At 51.3% G+C, this 14,263-nt stretch overlaps 1 protein-coding gene across 1 annotated transcript in view; it reads left to right on the top strand.

Moving 5' to 3' along the window:
• VIL1 (villin 1) overlaps positions 1-14,263 on the top strand; it is a 23,586-nt gene extending 9,323 nt beyond the window's left edge. Inside the window, 14 exon segments of the mRNA XM_015585389.2 lie at positions 810-1,012; positions 1,112-1,190; positions 1,378-1,476; positions 2,198-2,351; positions 2,886-2,986; positions 3,075-3,212; positions 3,813-3,971; positions 4,993-5,172; positions 5,728-5,873; positions 6,570-6,714; positions 7,142-7,330; positions 9,004-9,072; positions 10,082-10,222; positions 13,404-14,263. Coding sequence (XP_015440875.1) covers positions 810-1,012; positions 1,112-1,190; positions 1,378-1,476; positions 2,198-2,351; positions 2,886-2,986; positions 3,075-3,212; positions 3,813-3,971; positions 4,993-5,172; positions 5,728-5,873; positions 6,570-6,714; positions 7,142-7,330; positions 9,004-9,072; positions 10,082-10,222; positions 13,404-13,517 — 1,917 coding nt within the window. The 3' untranslated portion in view covers positions 13,518-14,263.

Genomic DNA, 14,263 nt, shown 5'->3' with positions numbered 1-14,263 from the left:
TTCTGTTTTGGACATCTTAAAATGGGGCTATCATGCACGTTGGATAAACAAGATGAGAGTGGAGAGCTGGGCTGGAGACAGAGATATGGGCCTGAGCATAAAAGCTCTGGGATTGAGTGAGATCGCCTGGGAGGGAGCGGAGAGAGGGGGGGCCTGGGACCCAAATGCCAGTAACAGAATAGTAGACGTTGGGCAGAGGAGGGTGAGCTGGGGTGTGTGCAAGTGTGTGTGTGCACCTGTGTGTGAGCACATGACAAGTGTGCTGCATGTGCGTCTATGTGTGTGTGAGCACATGTGGACTGTTCATCCTGGGGGGTGTGTGTCTGTGTGAGGACATGAGAGATGGCTGCCTGGATACATGTGGGTGTGTATGTGCTTGTGCATATGTGTGTAAGCACACATGAGGCTGTGTGTGTGTGTGTGTGTGTGTTTGTGTGTGTGTGTGTCTGCATGTGTTCAGGCATGCTTAGGAACAAAGAGGCTAAGTACTGTAACCTTCAGGGCTTAGCTTTTGAACAAAACTACAAAGTAAAATCACAAATTTCAGACAATGCTGAAACCGAAAGCCCACGAAGTCCATCAGAAACACCCTCTTGCCAGTGAGGAAACCTGCTTTCCCAGTGGGTTTTCACCTGGTTTCCTCACACGCACCTTAAAAGCCTGGCCCCCCTCAAAGAGGAGGAGCAGGGAGGTGCCTCACCCATCGGGACTGCTGCAGGGTGGGCTGGGATCTCCTGGCATGGTTTGGGGTGGTGGAGGCCGCCCTGTCCCATGCCAGCCTTCATGGGTCACTCGGGGCCTCCCTGCAGAGCATGACTCTGGCCAAGGAGATCCGAGACCAGGAGCGGGGCGGGCGGACCTACGTGGCTGTCGTGGATGGGGAGGATGAGAAGGCGTCCCCGCAGCTGATGGAGGTCATGAACCACGTGCTGGGCAAGCGGAGGGAGCTGAAGGCAGCCGTGCCTGACACCGTGGTGGAGCCTGCGCTCAAGGCCGCCCTCAGGTTGTACCAGTGAGTACCCGGCTGCGCCCCTCTTGGGTGCTGGGGGACTTCACTGCGACTGAGGGGCATGGGATCCTTCCTGGTCTATGCCATATCTTTGTCCTGCAGCGTGTCTGATTCAGAGGGAAAGCTGGTGGTCAGAGAAATCGCCACACGGCCACTCACACAGGACATGCTCAGTCACGAGGTGAGAGGGTCTGGAGGCCCCCAGCCCCAGCTCCAAGCCCTCTGCACTGTGCTCACATACCCTCAAGCAGGAGCAGCACCAGGGGCCCAGGCCAGTGTGGGAGGGAAGACTTCTGTGCCAGGAGCTCCCCGGCCCAGCTCCGCCACACCGTCAGGCTCTCCCTCAGAGTCTTTCTCTCCACCTCTAGGACTGTTACATCCTGGACCAGGGGGGCCTGAAGATCTACGTGTGGAAGGGCAAGAATGCCAGTGCCCAGGAGAGGAAGGGAGCCATGAGCCACGCACAGGTGGGCATGGGGGTCGGGGGAGGAGGAGGGCTGTGAGGAGAGGGGAGAGAAGCTGACTCCAGCAGGGCAAGGGAAGCAGGCTCGGACAGGGGTGCAGAGGCCAGGGAAGGCTCTGGACTCGACCCAGCTGGGGGGGGTCTCAAAGTCGGTTCGGTAGCCATCTTGGGGGTTCTCTGCATGCCAGAGAGCCAACCACCAGACACCTGGGGGGGCCTCCTCAGGATATGGACTCCCACCTCAAGCTAGGTTCAAAGAAGAGAAGGAGAAATGGAGGCGGCTCTCTCACAGAGCGGATGGGGTGAGCATGGAGCCTGGCCAAGTCAGAATTTGGGGTCATTATTTGGCTGAAGTCAATAACCCTAACTGGCTAGGGGTCAGCACTGGATTGGAGGCTGGGTTCAAGGTTGGAGATGGGAGTTGAGGATATGGGTTAGAATCGAGGTGGGGTCAAGTTTGGAGTCAGATTTGGCCTCGGGGTGGGGGTCAGAGGTAGGTTTGGGGCAGTGTCAAGTTTAAGGTCTGGTTTGGCCTTGGGGTTTGGGCAAGAGCAGGATTAGGTTTGGGGGTCAACTTCGGGACTGGAGTTTGTTCTGGTTTTGGCTTGGGACCAGGGATAGGCTTATGGTTGGGTCTGGTTGGGGTTAGAGCCAGGCTTTGGCTTGCTCTGGCGGGCGGAGGCTAAGGGTGGGACATGGCCCCAGCCATCCCCTTCTCTTTCCAGAACTTTATCAAAGCCAAGCAGTACCCCGCGAGCACACAGATAGAGGTGCAGAATGATGGATCTGAGTCCGTCGTCTTCCAGCAGCTCTTTCAGAAGTGGACAGTGCCCAACCAGACCTCAGGCCTGGGCAAAACCTACTCTGTGGGCTCCGTGGGTGAGGGCCGGGTGAAGCAGGGTGGGCTGGGAGACAGGAGTGGGGCCAAGAGAGCACTCAACCTCCCCAGCCTCTTCCACGAGCACTTTAACCTTGGCCCCTGCTCCCCAGGTGGGGTGAGGACATGAGGGGACATGGATAAACTCGAGTCGTCACAAATGGGAGCTAAGAATGACCTGCCTTTCATTTGAAATGGGGTTGGGTCTCCCCGGAAACCAAACAGCTCAGTCTTACCAGATAATATTGGCTGAGGGCAATCTCAGTGCCAGGAACTTGGGGGAATATACAAGAGTTGCCTCTCTCCCGGCTTCCCTGGGGGCCCTGGTGAAGCATGAGTCTCAGGGGCAGGGAGATATGGTTCTGTATTAGAACTCTGCCATGTGTGACCTTGAGTTAGCTACTGAATCTCTCTGGCCTCAGTTTTGATATCTGTAAAATGAGTCTAAGAATTATAGCTACCATTCAGGGCTGTTTGTGAGGACCGGGGGGACCTCAGCTGGTGACCGTTGGTGTCATGATTTCCCCTCACTCCAGCCAAGGTGGAGCAAGTGAAGTTTGATGCCACATCCATGCATGTCCAGCCTCAGGTGGCTGCCCAGCAGAAGATGGTCGATGATGGGAGTGGGGAGGTGCAGGTATGGTGAGGGAAGGGAAGCCTGGGACGGATGGGAGGGGTTGGTGGAGGTTTTCCTGGACCTCACACTAGCCTGATACTGGCCCCAGGTGTGGCGCATTGAGGACTTAGAGCTGGTGCCTGTGGCTTCCAAGTGGCTGGGCCACTTCTACGGGGGTGACTGCTACCTGCTGCTCTACACCTACCTCATTGGCGAGAAGCCGCACTACCTGCTCTACATCTGGCAGGTCAGGCCCCGCCCACCCTGTCCAGAGCACATTCAGCTCAGCTTCTGCTCCACTATACCCTTGCCAAGTGGCCAATCCCCTTGAGTTGACTACCTCTGGTGACGGGGAGCTCACTCCTCTTCCGTCTGGGCACTGTTTTGGCTGTGAAATCCCACTGACACTGAGCACCTGAATTCACAACCTTTTTCCCTTTGGTTTTCTGAGTCTCCTTTCCCATTTCCATGGCCTCCTGTACTTTCCCTTCATCGGCTCTGACTGGGTTCCTGTGTCCAGATGTTAGAGAGCAGAAAGATGCTCGGGTGGAGGATAAATGATGCTATGGTATTTCCCCCAAGAAAGGAGGAGAGAAGTCAAGGTTGGGGTCAAGGTTGAGTTGCAGGTGGGTCAGGGCTGGGCTGGGGCTGGGAAAGAATTTGGTGTGGGGCTAGGATCAAACTGAATTCTAGTTCAGGTGGGGTTTTGGCTGTGTCTGGGGTGGGGTTTGGTGGGGAAGACAGTTGGGTTTGGGGCCAGATCAGAATTGGGGATGGAGTCATCACTGAGGCCAGAGACGAGGCCAGAATTGGGGGCTGACTCCATCCTACCCCTGCTCATCCCCAGGGTAGCCAGGCCAGCCAGGATGAAATCACAGCCTCAGCCTATCAAGCTGTCATCTTGGACCAGAAGTACAATAATGAACCGGTCCAGATCCGGGTCCCGATGGGCAAGGAGCCACCTCACCTCATGTCCATCTTCAAGGGACGCATGGTGGTCTACCAGGTATGGCTGCTGGACTGAGGTGCCCGGCAGTACCCGCCACCGAGGTGGGGTGGGTATGCAGCAGGTGAGAGAGGGGAGGTCAGGTGGGGGCGGGGCTGCGGGTGAAGCCCGTCCTCTGTGAGAGAGGACTGTTTGAGACTCCATCCCCTATGTGGGACTGATACTAGAACTAAGCATTCGCTACTTTAAAAAGTCCATGTAATTAGCACTTAGCATGTTTCTTTACTCCCCAACTCTTCGGATCCTCTGCATGAAAAAGGAAGTTATTTTGGTGAGATTTGTCCAAACCGCATTGGTGCCTTCCAACATAATGAAGTAGACATCTCCTGAATTCATTTAAGCAACAATCTGTTTATTGAGCACCTACTAACTACAAAGCTTCTGGCAAAGCACTAAGGGGAAAGAAGAATGCAATGCTAATACTGTTTACCATCTTGTTGGGAGAGCAACGAACTAACAGCTCAAAGCACCGTGTTGTTAAATGCAAGTAATATAAGTTGAGTTCAAAGGAGAGCGTGAATACAGTAACCTGGGAATGGGCATAGTGTTCACGGTGGAAAGGGGGTTTGGAGAAGGTCTTGACATTGGGGTTGGTTGAAGAGCTCAGCAGAGGTATTATGAAGGCATACAATGCAGGGGACACAGCAAGGACAAAGGCCCAGAGGAAGAGATCCATGGGGAACAGTAAGAAGCCCGGCCAAGGTAAACTGGAAGGATTGGAGAGAGCAGAATAAGTCTGGAAAGGCAGTTTGCACCTGTGTCACATGGGGCCTTCGAAGGCTCCCCTGCAGAGCTGGGTTCTAATCTATAAGCAGTGGGAACCCACTGAAGTTTTTGAGCGGGGGAGTGCCCTGACCAAAGCAATGTTTGGGAAAGATTCATCCGATGGTGATGTATCAGCAGACCTGGAAGGGCAGGCTGACCCTGCCCCAACCTCTTCCTCTCTCTCTGGTTGTCAGTGCCCCTCGAATCTCCCCTCATCTTCATTAAGTTATTCCCGCTTTCTCCTCACACCCTGCAGGGAGGCACCTCCCGGGCCAACAACATGGAGCCTGTGCCCCCCACACAGCTGTTCCAGGTGCGGGGGACCAGCGCCAACAACACCAAGGCTTTCGAGGTCCCAGCCCAGGCCACCTCCCTCAACTCCAATGACGTCTTCATCCTCAAGACTCAGTCCTGCTGCTACCTGTGGTATGGGAAGGTATGTGCAGGTCCCCTGGCCTCAGAGCAGATCGGGGACAGGGCAGGAGCCTCTGGCTGAACAGGCCCTGCTTCCTTGTTCCCCAGCTAACTCTGGCCCTATCCCCTCCTCCACAACTCTGGGTCTGGCCATCCTCAGATTCTCCGCCTCTGTGTCTGAGTCAGTCTCCCTCATTCCGTTTGTCTCCGGCCTCTCCTGTCTGTCCCGCTGTTGGTCTGTCTTTATATCTCAGGCTCTCTTTCACTGTCCTTGTGCCTGTCTGTCACTGCCTCCCCATCTATCTCTGTAATGAAGACCCTCAGCCTCTTGTAGTCCTCCTGCCTTGTAAGGAGAGTGCAGACTCTCTTGTCTCCTCTGCCGTTCTTTGGAGTGTCAAGGACAGAGGGGAGGATGGGACGACTGTCACTGCATCAGCCATGTGTCTAGTGTCCTGATCCAGGAAAGCTCTCTCAGACCCAGGACCTCTGGGCCCGTGACTGTGGCGGAAGGGTGGGGGTCAGCATGGCACTAGAGGTGGTCTCCCCGCCGCATATTAGACTCCCTTCCTTTTCCCAGGGCTGTAGCGGGGACGAGCGGCAGATGGCCAAGATGGTTGCTGACACAATCTCTCGGACGGAGAAGCAAGTGGTAGTGGAAGGGCAGGAGCCAGCCCAGTTCTGGATAGCCCTGGGTGGGAAGGCCCCCTACGCCAGCACCAGGAGGTAACTACGGGGCCCCTCTGCCTCCAGCTCACCTTCCGAGGCTGGAGAGCCTTCCAGAACCTCCATGCTCATGGCTCAGAGCCTGAAACAGGCATGGATTGAGGACCCTGTGTGCCAGGTCCCCGGGGCCACAAGATGAGTAAGGAGCAGTCCACGCCCCCAGGCCCTCCTGGGCACAGGGGCTGTGTCTGCGCTGCTCACCACGGTCTGCCCGGGGCCTGATGGGGAATTCACGGCCATAGGAGGCAGCTCAAAGAGAGGGGCGGGACTATAGGTTTGCCTTTGGGGAAGAAGATGTCAGAGTCCACCCAGCCCTGGCTCTTCAGGCTGATGACACAGGACCTGGACATAAACCCTCTTTCAAACGGTTTTTCTCAAGAAGATCCATGCCCCGCCCCCTCCACCCAGGTCAAAAGCAAAAGCAGCAGCAGCGGGAGGTTTAGAGGGCAGGTGTTAGAACTGCCTAGGGACTAGAGAAGAGCCACTGGAATGCCCGACTGGAGAAGCAGTGGGAATTTCTCCCGGGGAACACTCTTGGACTCTTGGGAGGAAGGGGGAGCTTTCGTGTGATCAGAAGAAAGAGCATTTGCCTTTGAGGTGGGCTTTCCATGTCGGGGTCCCTCAGAGTTCTGTGTCCTTGATTCTCCTCTCCCCACACCTTCCTCCTGCCGACACGATCTTCTGTCCGTCCTGCAGACTGCAGGAGGAAAACATGGCCATCGCCCCCCGGCTCTTTGAATGTTCCAACCAGACTGGGCGCTTCCTGGCCACAGAAATCACTGACTTCAATCAGGATGACTTGGAAGAAGATGATGTGTTCCTGCTAGATGTCTGGGACCAGGTAGGGCCGAGGCCTGGTCAAGAAATGGTGGCGTTAGGGATAGGAAAGGTTTGACGTTTTCTTGGCTCTCATATTTGTTCTCCCCGGGAGCAGTATTATGAACAAGAATGGTGTAAGAAGGAAGGCAGGAAGGAAGGAACTGCTGTGTGCGATGATCTTCTCCCAAAGTTCGATTCATTTCACGTGGCAGGGCAGTGTTTTCAAGGGGCTTTGACTCCGGAGAGGCTGAGAATCACATATTTGCAGAGCAGCCAAGTATAGAGCATCTGTCCAACCTCCTCATTTCCCAGAGGCAAAGTCAAGGCCAGGTGGGCCCCCTGTCCAAGGTCAGGCTCCAATGTCAGACATCTAAGCCTGGGTGAACTGAGGCTGAGCCTTATGGTCCAGGAGGACAGGGAGCACTGACCGAGTTCTGGGTTCTCCACAGGTCTTCTTCTGGATCGGGAAGTATGCCAATGAAGACGAGAAGAAAGCCGCAGCCACCACCGTGCAGGAATACCTCAAGACCCATCCCAGCGGCCGGGACCCCGAGACTCCCATCATTGTGGTGAAGCAAGGACATGAGCCCCCGACCTTCACGGGCTGGTTCCTGGCCTGGGATCCCTTCAAGTGGAGTGTGAGTGGCCCCCAGCTCACCCTGGTCCTTACAGCCCAGCGTATCCTTCTCTGGCTGGCTTCTTGATGTTACACCTCAAGGGCAGGGTGGACTCCCAGGCTTTTCTGTTTGTGGTAGATAACATGTGATATATTTGTGAAAGGGTTAGAGCTGCCTTAGAATAAAAAGTAAGGCTGCCCCAAGACCATTAAGCCCCCTGGTGAGAGAGAGGGAGGAAAGGCTATGAAACTCAGGCTAATTACACACCCTGCCCATGCACTAGATTTAGCTGGAAGTTGTTGGGCATTATTGGTAAGAGCTGTACTGACTACTTAAATTAAAATTAATTAAAATTAAACCGAAAGAAAGGTTCAATTTCTCACTGGCCACAATTTAAGTAAGTGCTCAGTAGTCACATGTGGTTAGTGGCTACCATATTAGACTCCACAGAAAGAGGACATTTCCATCATCACAGAAACTTCTACAGGACAGCGCTGATGGACTCTTCATGCTGGATGAAAGGAGACATGCCAGTTCTAAAGGACAGACAGATGTCTTCTTGGCACTAAATTCTAAGCAAAATGAGTTACTCGTGTGGTCCTCACCTGAGAGACAGTGAATCAGACTTCCACAGGATTTCTTTAAACTGACCCCAGATAGAAGAAGAAAGCAGGTCCTCAAGGTAGAACTCCAGTGATGGTTTCTGGAGGCAAGGAGGGAGGCTAAGCTTAGAATGAGTGCTGGCCTGGCGGCTTTGGGTGTGCTAAATTGGCACAACAGATGTGGTCATGGAAACAGAGAGCTTAGATTAATTTTCTCAAATATGTTTTAAAAAATCCAGTGGCTGATGGGCTGAGTTTAATCTTGCAGATGGATTCAACAAACCTCAAGGTCCAGATGCAAAATCCAGATGCCAGAACTTCTTAAATTCGTATCATCAGTGTCCCGAGTCAACAACTCTGGCAGCCTTTCCTCACCTCAAGTCTCTGCTGGCTTCTCCCTCAAACTCACTTTATCCATCCATCCATCCATCCATCCATCCATCCATCCATCCATCCACTCAGCATAACTGAAGCTCATGATGTGCCATGCTTGGTGCCAGGCCCTGGGGATATGGAGACGGGGCTCCTCATGGAGCCATGGTCCCTTCTACTCCCTTCACTCCTCACGGCAGGGTTCCCTCCAGGCTGAGAGGAGTCCCCCAGATCTCCAAGACCTTCTGAGTGCCCCCAGCACCTACACAATGTAGTCAGGGTTCTCAAGTGTGTGAGCAGCTGCTTACACAGGCCTCTGAGGGTAGGAAAAGATCATACTCCTCTCTGTCCCCATGTTGGGCTGAGTGGGGCCAGATAACTGCCTGTCCTGGCCTCTTCTGACCTGTCAGCCCCTTCAGTGCTCATCCCATCTCTTTTATCAGAGACCCTCCTCCACCTTTTGCCTAGCTCCCTCTTCCACCTCTCACCCGGGCCAGATAACTGCCTGTCCTGGCCTCTTCTGACTGTCAGCCCCTTCAGTGCTCATCCTCACCAACCCATCTCTTTTTTCAGAGACCTTCCTCCACCTTTTGCCTAGCTCCCTCTTCCACTTCTCACCCCCAGGTCCTGGGCAGCCTTCTTTCAACTCTTAAAGGAAACATTTTTTTTTGTCTTCCATGCTGAGAACCAGGTCTAATTTATTACTTGCTTTATATGCAGAATGCTAAATCCTACGAAGACCTGAAGGCAGAGCTTGGAAATTCTCAGGACTGGGGCCAGATCACTGCTGTGAGTATGGGGCAGGTGGCTGGGCCCTGTGGTGGCTCCCTGACCATGATCGGACCTGTCGGAACTGAGAAAGCTCCAGAGAAGATGCCAGTGTCCTGTGCTTTCCTTGCCACCATTTCCTCCCTCTTCTCATGCAAGTTCTTGTTTTACTTCAATGACTCTAGCTGTTTTGCCCTCTCCATTCTCTAGTGCAATGGTCCCCCAATTTGATCATGCACAAGAGTCTGGGCTATGGGGATCTGGGGGTGGGGGAAGCTTATTAAACTGCAGATTCAAAGGTCTCACTCCCAAGGATTCTGCTTTATAGAATTGGGATGAGACACAGGAATACGCATGTTTTTCATAAAGCATCCAGGGAATTTGATGCAGTTACAGAAATGTGTGTAGACCGTAGGCCTGGGATATGGAAATATGAAAGCAAAACCTTTCTTCTAAGAGGTTCACAGGCTTGCAAAGAAAACAAGGCCAAGTAGACTCAGCAGAAATGTGTCCAGAACATGGGAACAATTCTCAAGCACAGCAGGGTAATCGTCAGATAACACATATGGCTCCCTGGCCCCACCCACAGGCACTTATAAACCACTCTTGGCAGACTGATGGTTTAGGCAGGAAAGTATAGATATGACAAGGCTAATTGTCTATACAGATGACAGTTTCACAACAGATAAGAGAAAGAAGATCATAATTGTCCAAGGGAGACCTTGAACATATGAGAGAAGCCATCAAAAAGTTCATAAGTCATATAACAAAATAGTCATAGAACAAAATAGTCATCTTGCACCAACTGGCTTTGGTGTTCACACAGACCACTAAGCTTTAGCTCGTGGGTCCAATCCAATGTGTCGTGTTCTTACGAGTGCGTGTACGTGTACGTGGGCCGGTGGGGGCCATGGAAGGCTTCTTGACGGAGGCGCCCTAGGATCAATGTTCATTTGCTTCAGAGGGCAAGGCAGCCTGGGAGGTGGCCGCCAACCAGCTGAAGTAACAGTGCTTTCCTTTTCTTCCCTAGGAGATCACAAGCCCTAAACAGGATGTGTTTAACACTAACACCAACCTCAATTCTGGGCCTCTGCCCGTCTTCCCCCTGGAGCAGCTGGTGAACATGCCAGTGGAGGAGCTCCCTCAGGGCGTGGACCCCAGCAGGAAGGAGGTAGGTCGGACTCAAGGAGCAGGAGGAAGAGCTACGGCTTGACCCCCAGATTGTGTCCTGCAGATGGCTAGGTGCTGGGGATGACCTGGTGCACAAAACAGGCCTGGTCTCTGCCTTTGTGTGAAGTTACATCTCAGTGTGGAGAGAGATCAAAGGAGACCGATTTTTTTACACTATGCTTTAATTTTAGTGAAGATAAGTAGGTGTCACAAAGGTGAAGTATAGATGCCATGAAGAATATTACAAAAAAGAACCTGGTTTAGTCAGAAATTTCCTTCTGAAAGGTGAACAGGAATTATTCAGGCAGAGTGGGTTCTTCCTAGAGAAGGGAGCAGCATACATGTAGCCCAGAGGCAGGGAATAAGGACTGGGTGGGGCAAAATGTGAGTGGCACCAACATGTGCAAGCTGGGTAGGGGCGGCTGGCCAGGGGAAAGGGGGCCGAACTGATCAGTGCCCTTCTGTGCCACGTTAGGGATGGTGGTGTCTATCCTCAAAGCGGAAGGGACCCATCATGGTCGAAATAGGAGGGTAGCAGTCAGGTTTACACTATTAAAAGATCACTATAGCTGCTCAGTGAAGAATCAAGTGAACAGTGGCAAAAGCAGCCGCTGTAAGTCAGGCTGACAGGTAGATGGGAACTTAGCATAGGTGGTGGAGGGGAGGTGGAAGGGAGGGGGATGACTTATAGAATTATAAGGTAAAATCAGTGGCACTTGGTGAGTACCTGATAAAGGGTATGGGAGAGAGGGGAAAGTTGTGTTCTCTGAGATAAAAAACACAAGGTCAGACTGAGCTTAGAGAGGGTGATCATGAGTTTACAGGAAGTCATGTGGTTTGATGCATCTGAGAGACGTCCAGGTTGAAACACATGCTCGGTGGGCACACCATTCAGAGCAGCACCAGGGCAGACCCATCAGGTAGCTGCAGCTTCAGCCTTTGTGGATCTCCCTGTGTGGGGAGATTTTGGCAAGAGCAGCTTGTTAAAAACACATTTCTAATATTCATTCCCACTTCATGAAGATTCAAAATAGACTGCAAATCTAGCTTGATGGGGTACAGAGAGGAGAGAAAATTTACTCTGTGTATAATAAACCATAAAGAAGTAAGTCTTACAAAAGAATTAAAGAATCTACAGGAGATACCTGATTTCTCCAAGAACATCTAAGTCTTTTAGGGGTTCAGGCCCGATATATGTGTAAGTATATTACTCCCAGAGCATTTGCATTTTGCCCTTTGCCTTGGAGACAACTTTCATGCATTCTACCCCAGATCCGCCCATCTGTTTTCATTGTAATATTAGGATGATCCCAGTATATTAGTCATAATAACATTACAAATATTGGCCCAGCCCTTGGTACATAGAAAGTAATCTATGAATATAAGCTGTTATCATCACTACCTGCTCTACTCCTGAGAAAACTCAGGTCCAGAGAGGGAAAGTGACTTGCCTAATGTGATATAACTAGTTAGTAGCAAAGACAGAGCAAGAACCAGGTCTTCTGAGTCCCACTGTTACCATTGTATCATGTGGCATAAAGTATTTCTAAAGGGAAGGGCAGCCAGTGTTACTGAACCAGGTGATTGACAGGAGGCTAAAAGGACTGCTCATTTTGAATGGAACAAACAGAACCAGCACAACCCCATCATGGCAGAAGCAGTTGAAGAAGTCTTAGATCCTTTCTTAAAACTCAGTTGTCTGTTGCTGATTTTTTATTGTGGGAATAGCATACATTCTTGTGGGAGAGCTGCGGGTTCGATGCCAAATAGGGAGGGTAGGAGAGGTCTTCAGACCTCTCTGGCTGCTCCAGACTCAAATGGGGAGCCAGTGACATGAACAGTAGGGTGGTGGGTCTGGCTGCAGGCAGTAGCAAGAGGGTAATTGAAATGTTTGAGCATCAATGAGTAAGCCACAGAGACGGATGTGGGCAAGGGTGAGGCTTATAATCAGCTGGCAGGACTGCAGGGTTTAAGAACAGGACCAGCGGAAAGATACAAGTCCACTGGGATGGGCAGTCCCTGCTATCTAGCCCCAAGGTCAAAGTCCAGACATCTTGACCAAGCTGTGGAGCCAGCCTGGTTGAGCCAGAGAGGGAACCTGAAACCACCCAATTGCAGACTGAGGACACTGCAGCCACAGTTGTGAGGGACTTGGCAGCAAAGGGGAATGCTACAGACTTGGGGTAGGCAGCTCGTCCCTATCCACGGATGCCTAAACCACTCGTGTTTAATCTCTTCTTCCAAAACAAGGCATTCCACTGCCCTGCCTGGGGGAGTAGGAAGGGCTCCCAAGAGCCTTGAGGGAATGCCCAGGGGTTGGAGGCAAAGCTAATGACAGGTCAGAGAACTGGGGCAGCAGACCCACCTGAGCTTGAAATTCATCTGCAGGTGTTTACGAAGTTGCTGTTCAGTTCAGGGGTCTCTGCAAGAGTCAGTAAAGTGTTCTCCAGAGTAACTCCCTGTAGCAGAGCAATCTATGATTGAAAAGAAACCCACAGTTTTCACCCTACCCCATCCTCTCCTGGTGCCTGGGGAGCAGAGATGAAGACTGAGGGATGCTGCTTTTAGCAGCTTTAATTTGGGTTGAGTGTGCCTTCAGTGCATTTAGCTTGCTTTTATCAGTATCACTACGTCATGTTAGCTGGGAGCAAAAGACATTTCAGGCAATCCCCTCAACTTACGGCTTAAGATACCCAAGGCTTAGAAAGGTGACTCCTAGCTGTAGGTACACTGTTTGATACATTGTTTTCCAATGTCTTTTTCATATGTAATAGTATTTTTGTCCCCATAAAAGCATTACAAAGCAGCAAAAATTGAGCTTTAAGAAATTTCTATTTTATTGAGAGGAAAACTAAAATCTGGAAAGAGAAGCAACTTCTTAATCAAGCTAAGTAAATGTTCTAATTCTTATTTCAAGGCTAGTGTGAATTTGACCCTGGTCAAAAAGAAAAGATGTTCAGTCTACCTCATGTTGTCACCGTCCTTTTTATTATGTTCCCAATTCAGGGATCTTATCTCTTGGACTCAATGCCACCCACCTCCTCCCCATCACTTTCCCAGCTCTCCTTGACATTGCCTGTTTTTGCCCTTCATCTGATTTTTATGCCACTCCTACATGACTCATCAGAGTAACCTCTGGGAAAGAATGTGATCTTTGCCTTCTGGTCTCTCTCCTCCTCTAGGAGCACCTGTCAGTTGAGGATTTCACCAAGGTCTTGGGGATGACGCCAGCTGCCTTCTCCACCTTGCCTCGATGGAAGCAACAAAGCCTCAAGAAAGCAAAAGGACTATTTTGAGAAGCAAGAGTGGCTGTGGTTGTGAAGCAGTCGCTACCCTGCTCACAGTTTTGTTTTTATTGCTGGTATTAATCCTATATGAATTAAAGGTTTACACTTGTACCTGTGAGCAGCAGTCAATGGCAAGGGTATTTGTGTTTAGTAACTTACCTATTCCTCCAGAAAGATGATGCCTCCATCAGGAGCCTGTAGTCCCAATGTCAGCTCTCAAGGTGGTTGCGTTTTTTCTATCCTGGAATGTGACATCATTTTAAACCATTCTGTTTTAGAGCTTTCCCTTCTGAGAAGGGCAGCCTCACACTCCACGGAACATTAGTTCTGAGGAGCCTTCCCTGGGCTTTTATCAAAGGCAGGTGGACTTGAAGCGTTTTGGTTTTACACTTTTCCCAGAGCAATGGCTTTCCCTTTCACATACACTTTCCTCACTGCCTCCCTCAGGCGATAAGTTAAAGGAGATCCCTTCTTTGAAAGAGTCAAATGGCCTAGGAGATGGGTCTATTAGGTTTCACAATCCTTACTTGCCAGTCTCCAGTGAGAGGGGATACACTGGGTCTAGGCTTGAGGCCTAAAGGCAAGTATTTAATGCAAATGCTATTTCACCCTTTTGGTACTTTTAATAAGGCAAAGGAAGAGCACGGACAGCTAAGGCCAAGGCTGGGTTTACAGACTGGTATCCGCAACCTCTGCAAAGCTTTATGGGTTCCTCAGATGAAAATGGGAACTTGGTGCTGACCGTGGGCCTATGT

This window comes from Pteropus alecto, unplaced genomic scaffold, assembly GCF_000325575.1.
Source record: "Pteropus alecto unplaced genomic scaffold, ASM32557v1 scaffold110, whole genome shotgun sequence".
Classification (NCBI taxonomy): domain Eukaryota; kingdom Metazoa; phylum Chordata; class Mammalia; order Chiroptera; family Pteropodidae; genus Pteropus; species Pteropus alecto.
Note: the sequence above shows the minus strand (reverse complement) of the source record. Positions and strands in the feature narration are given on the sequence as shown.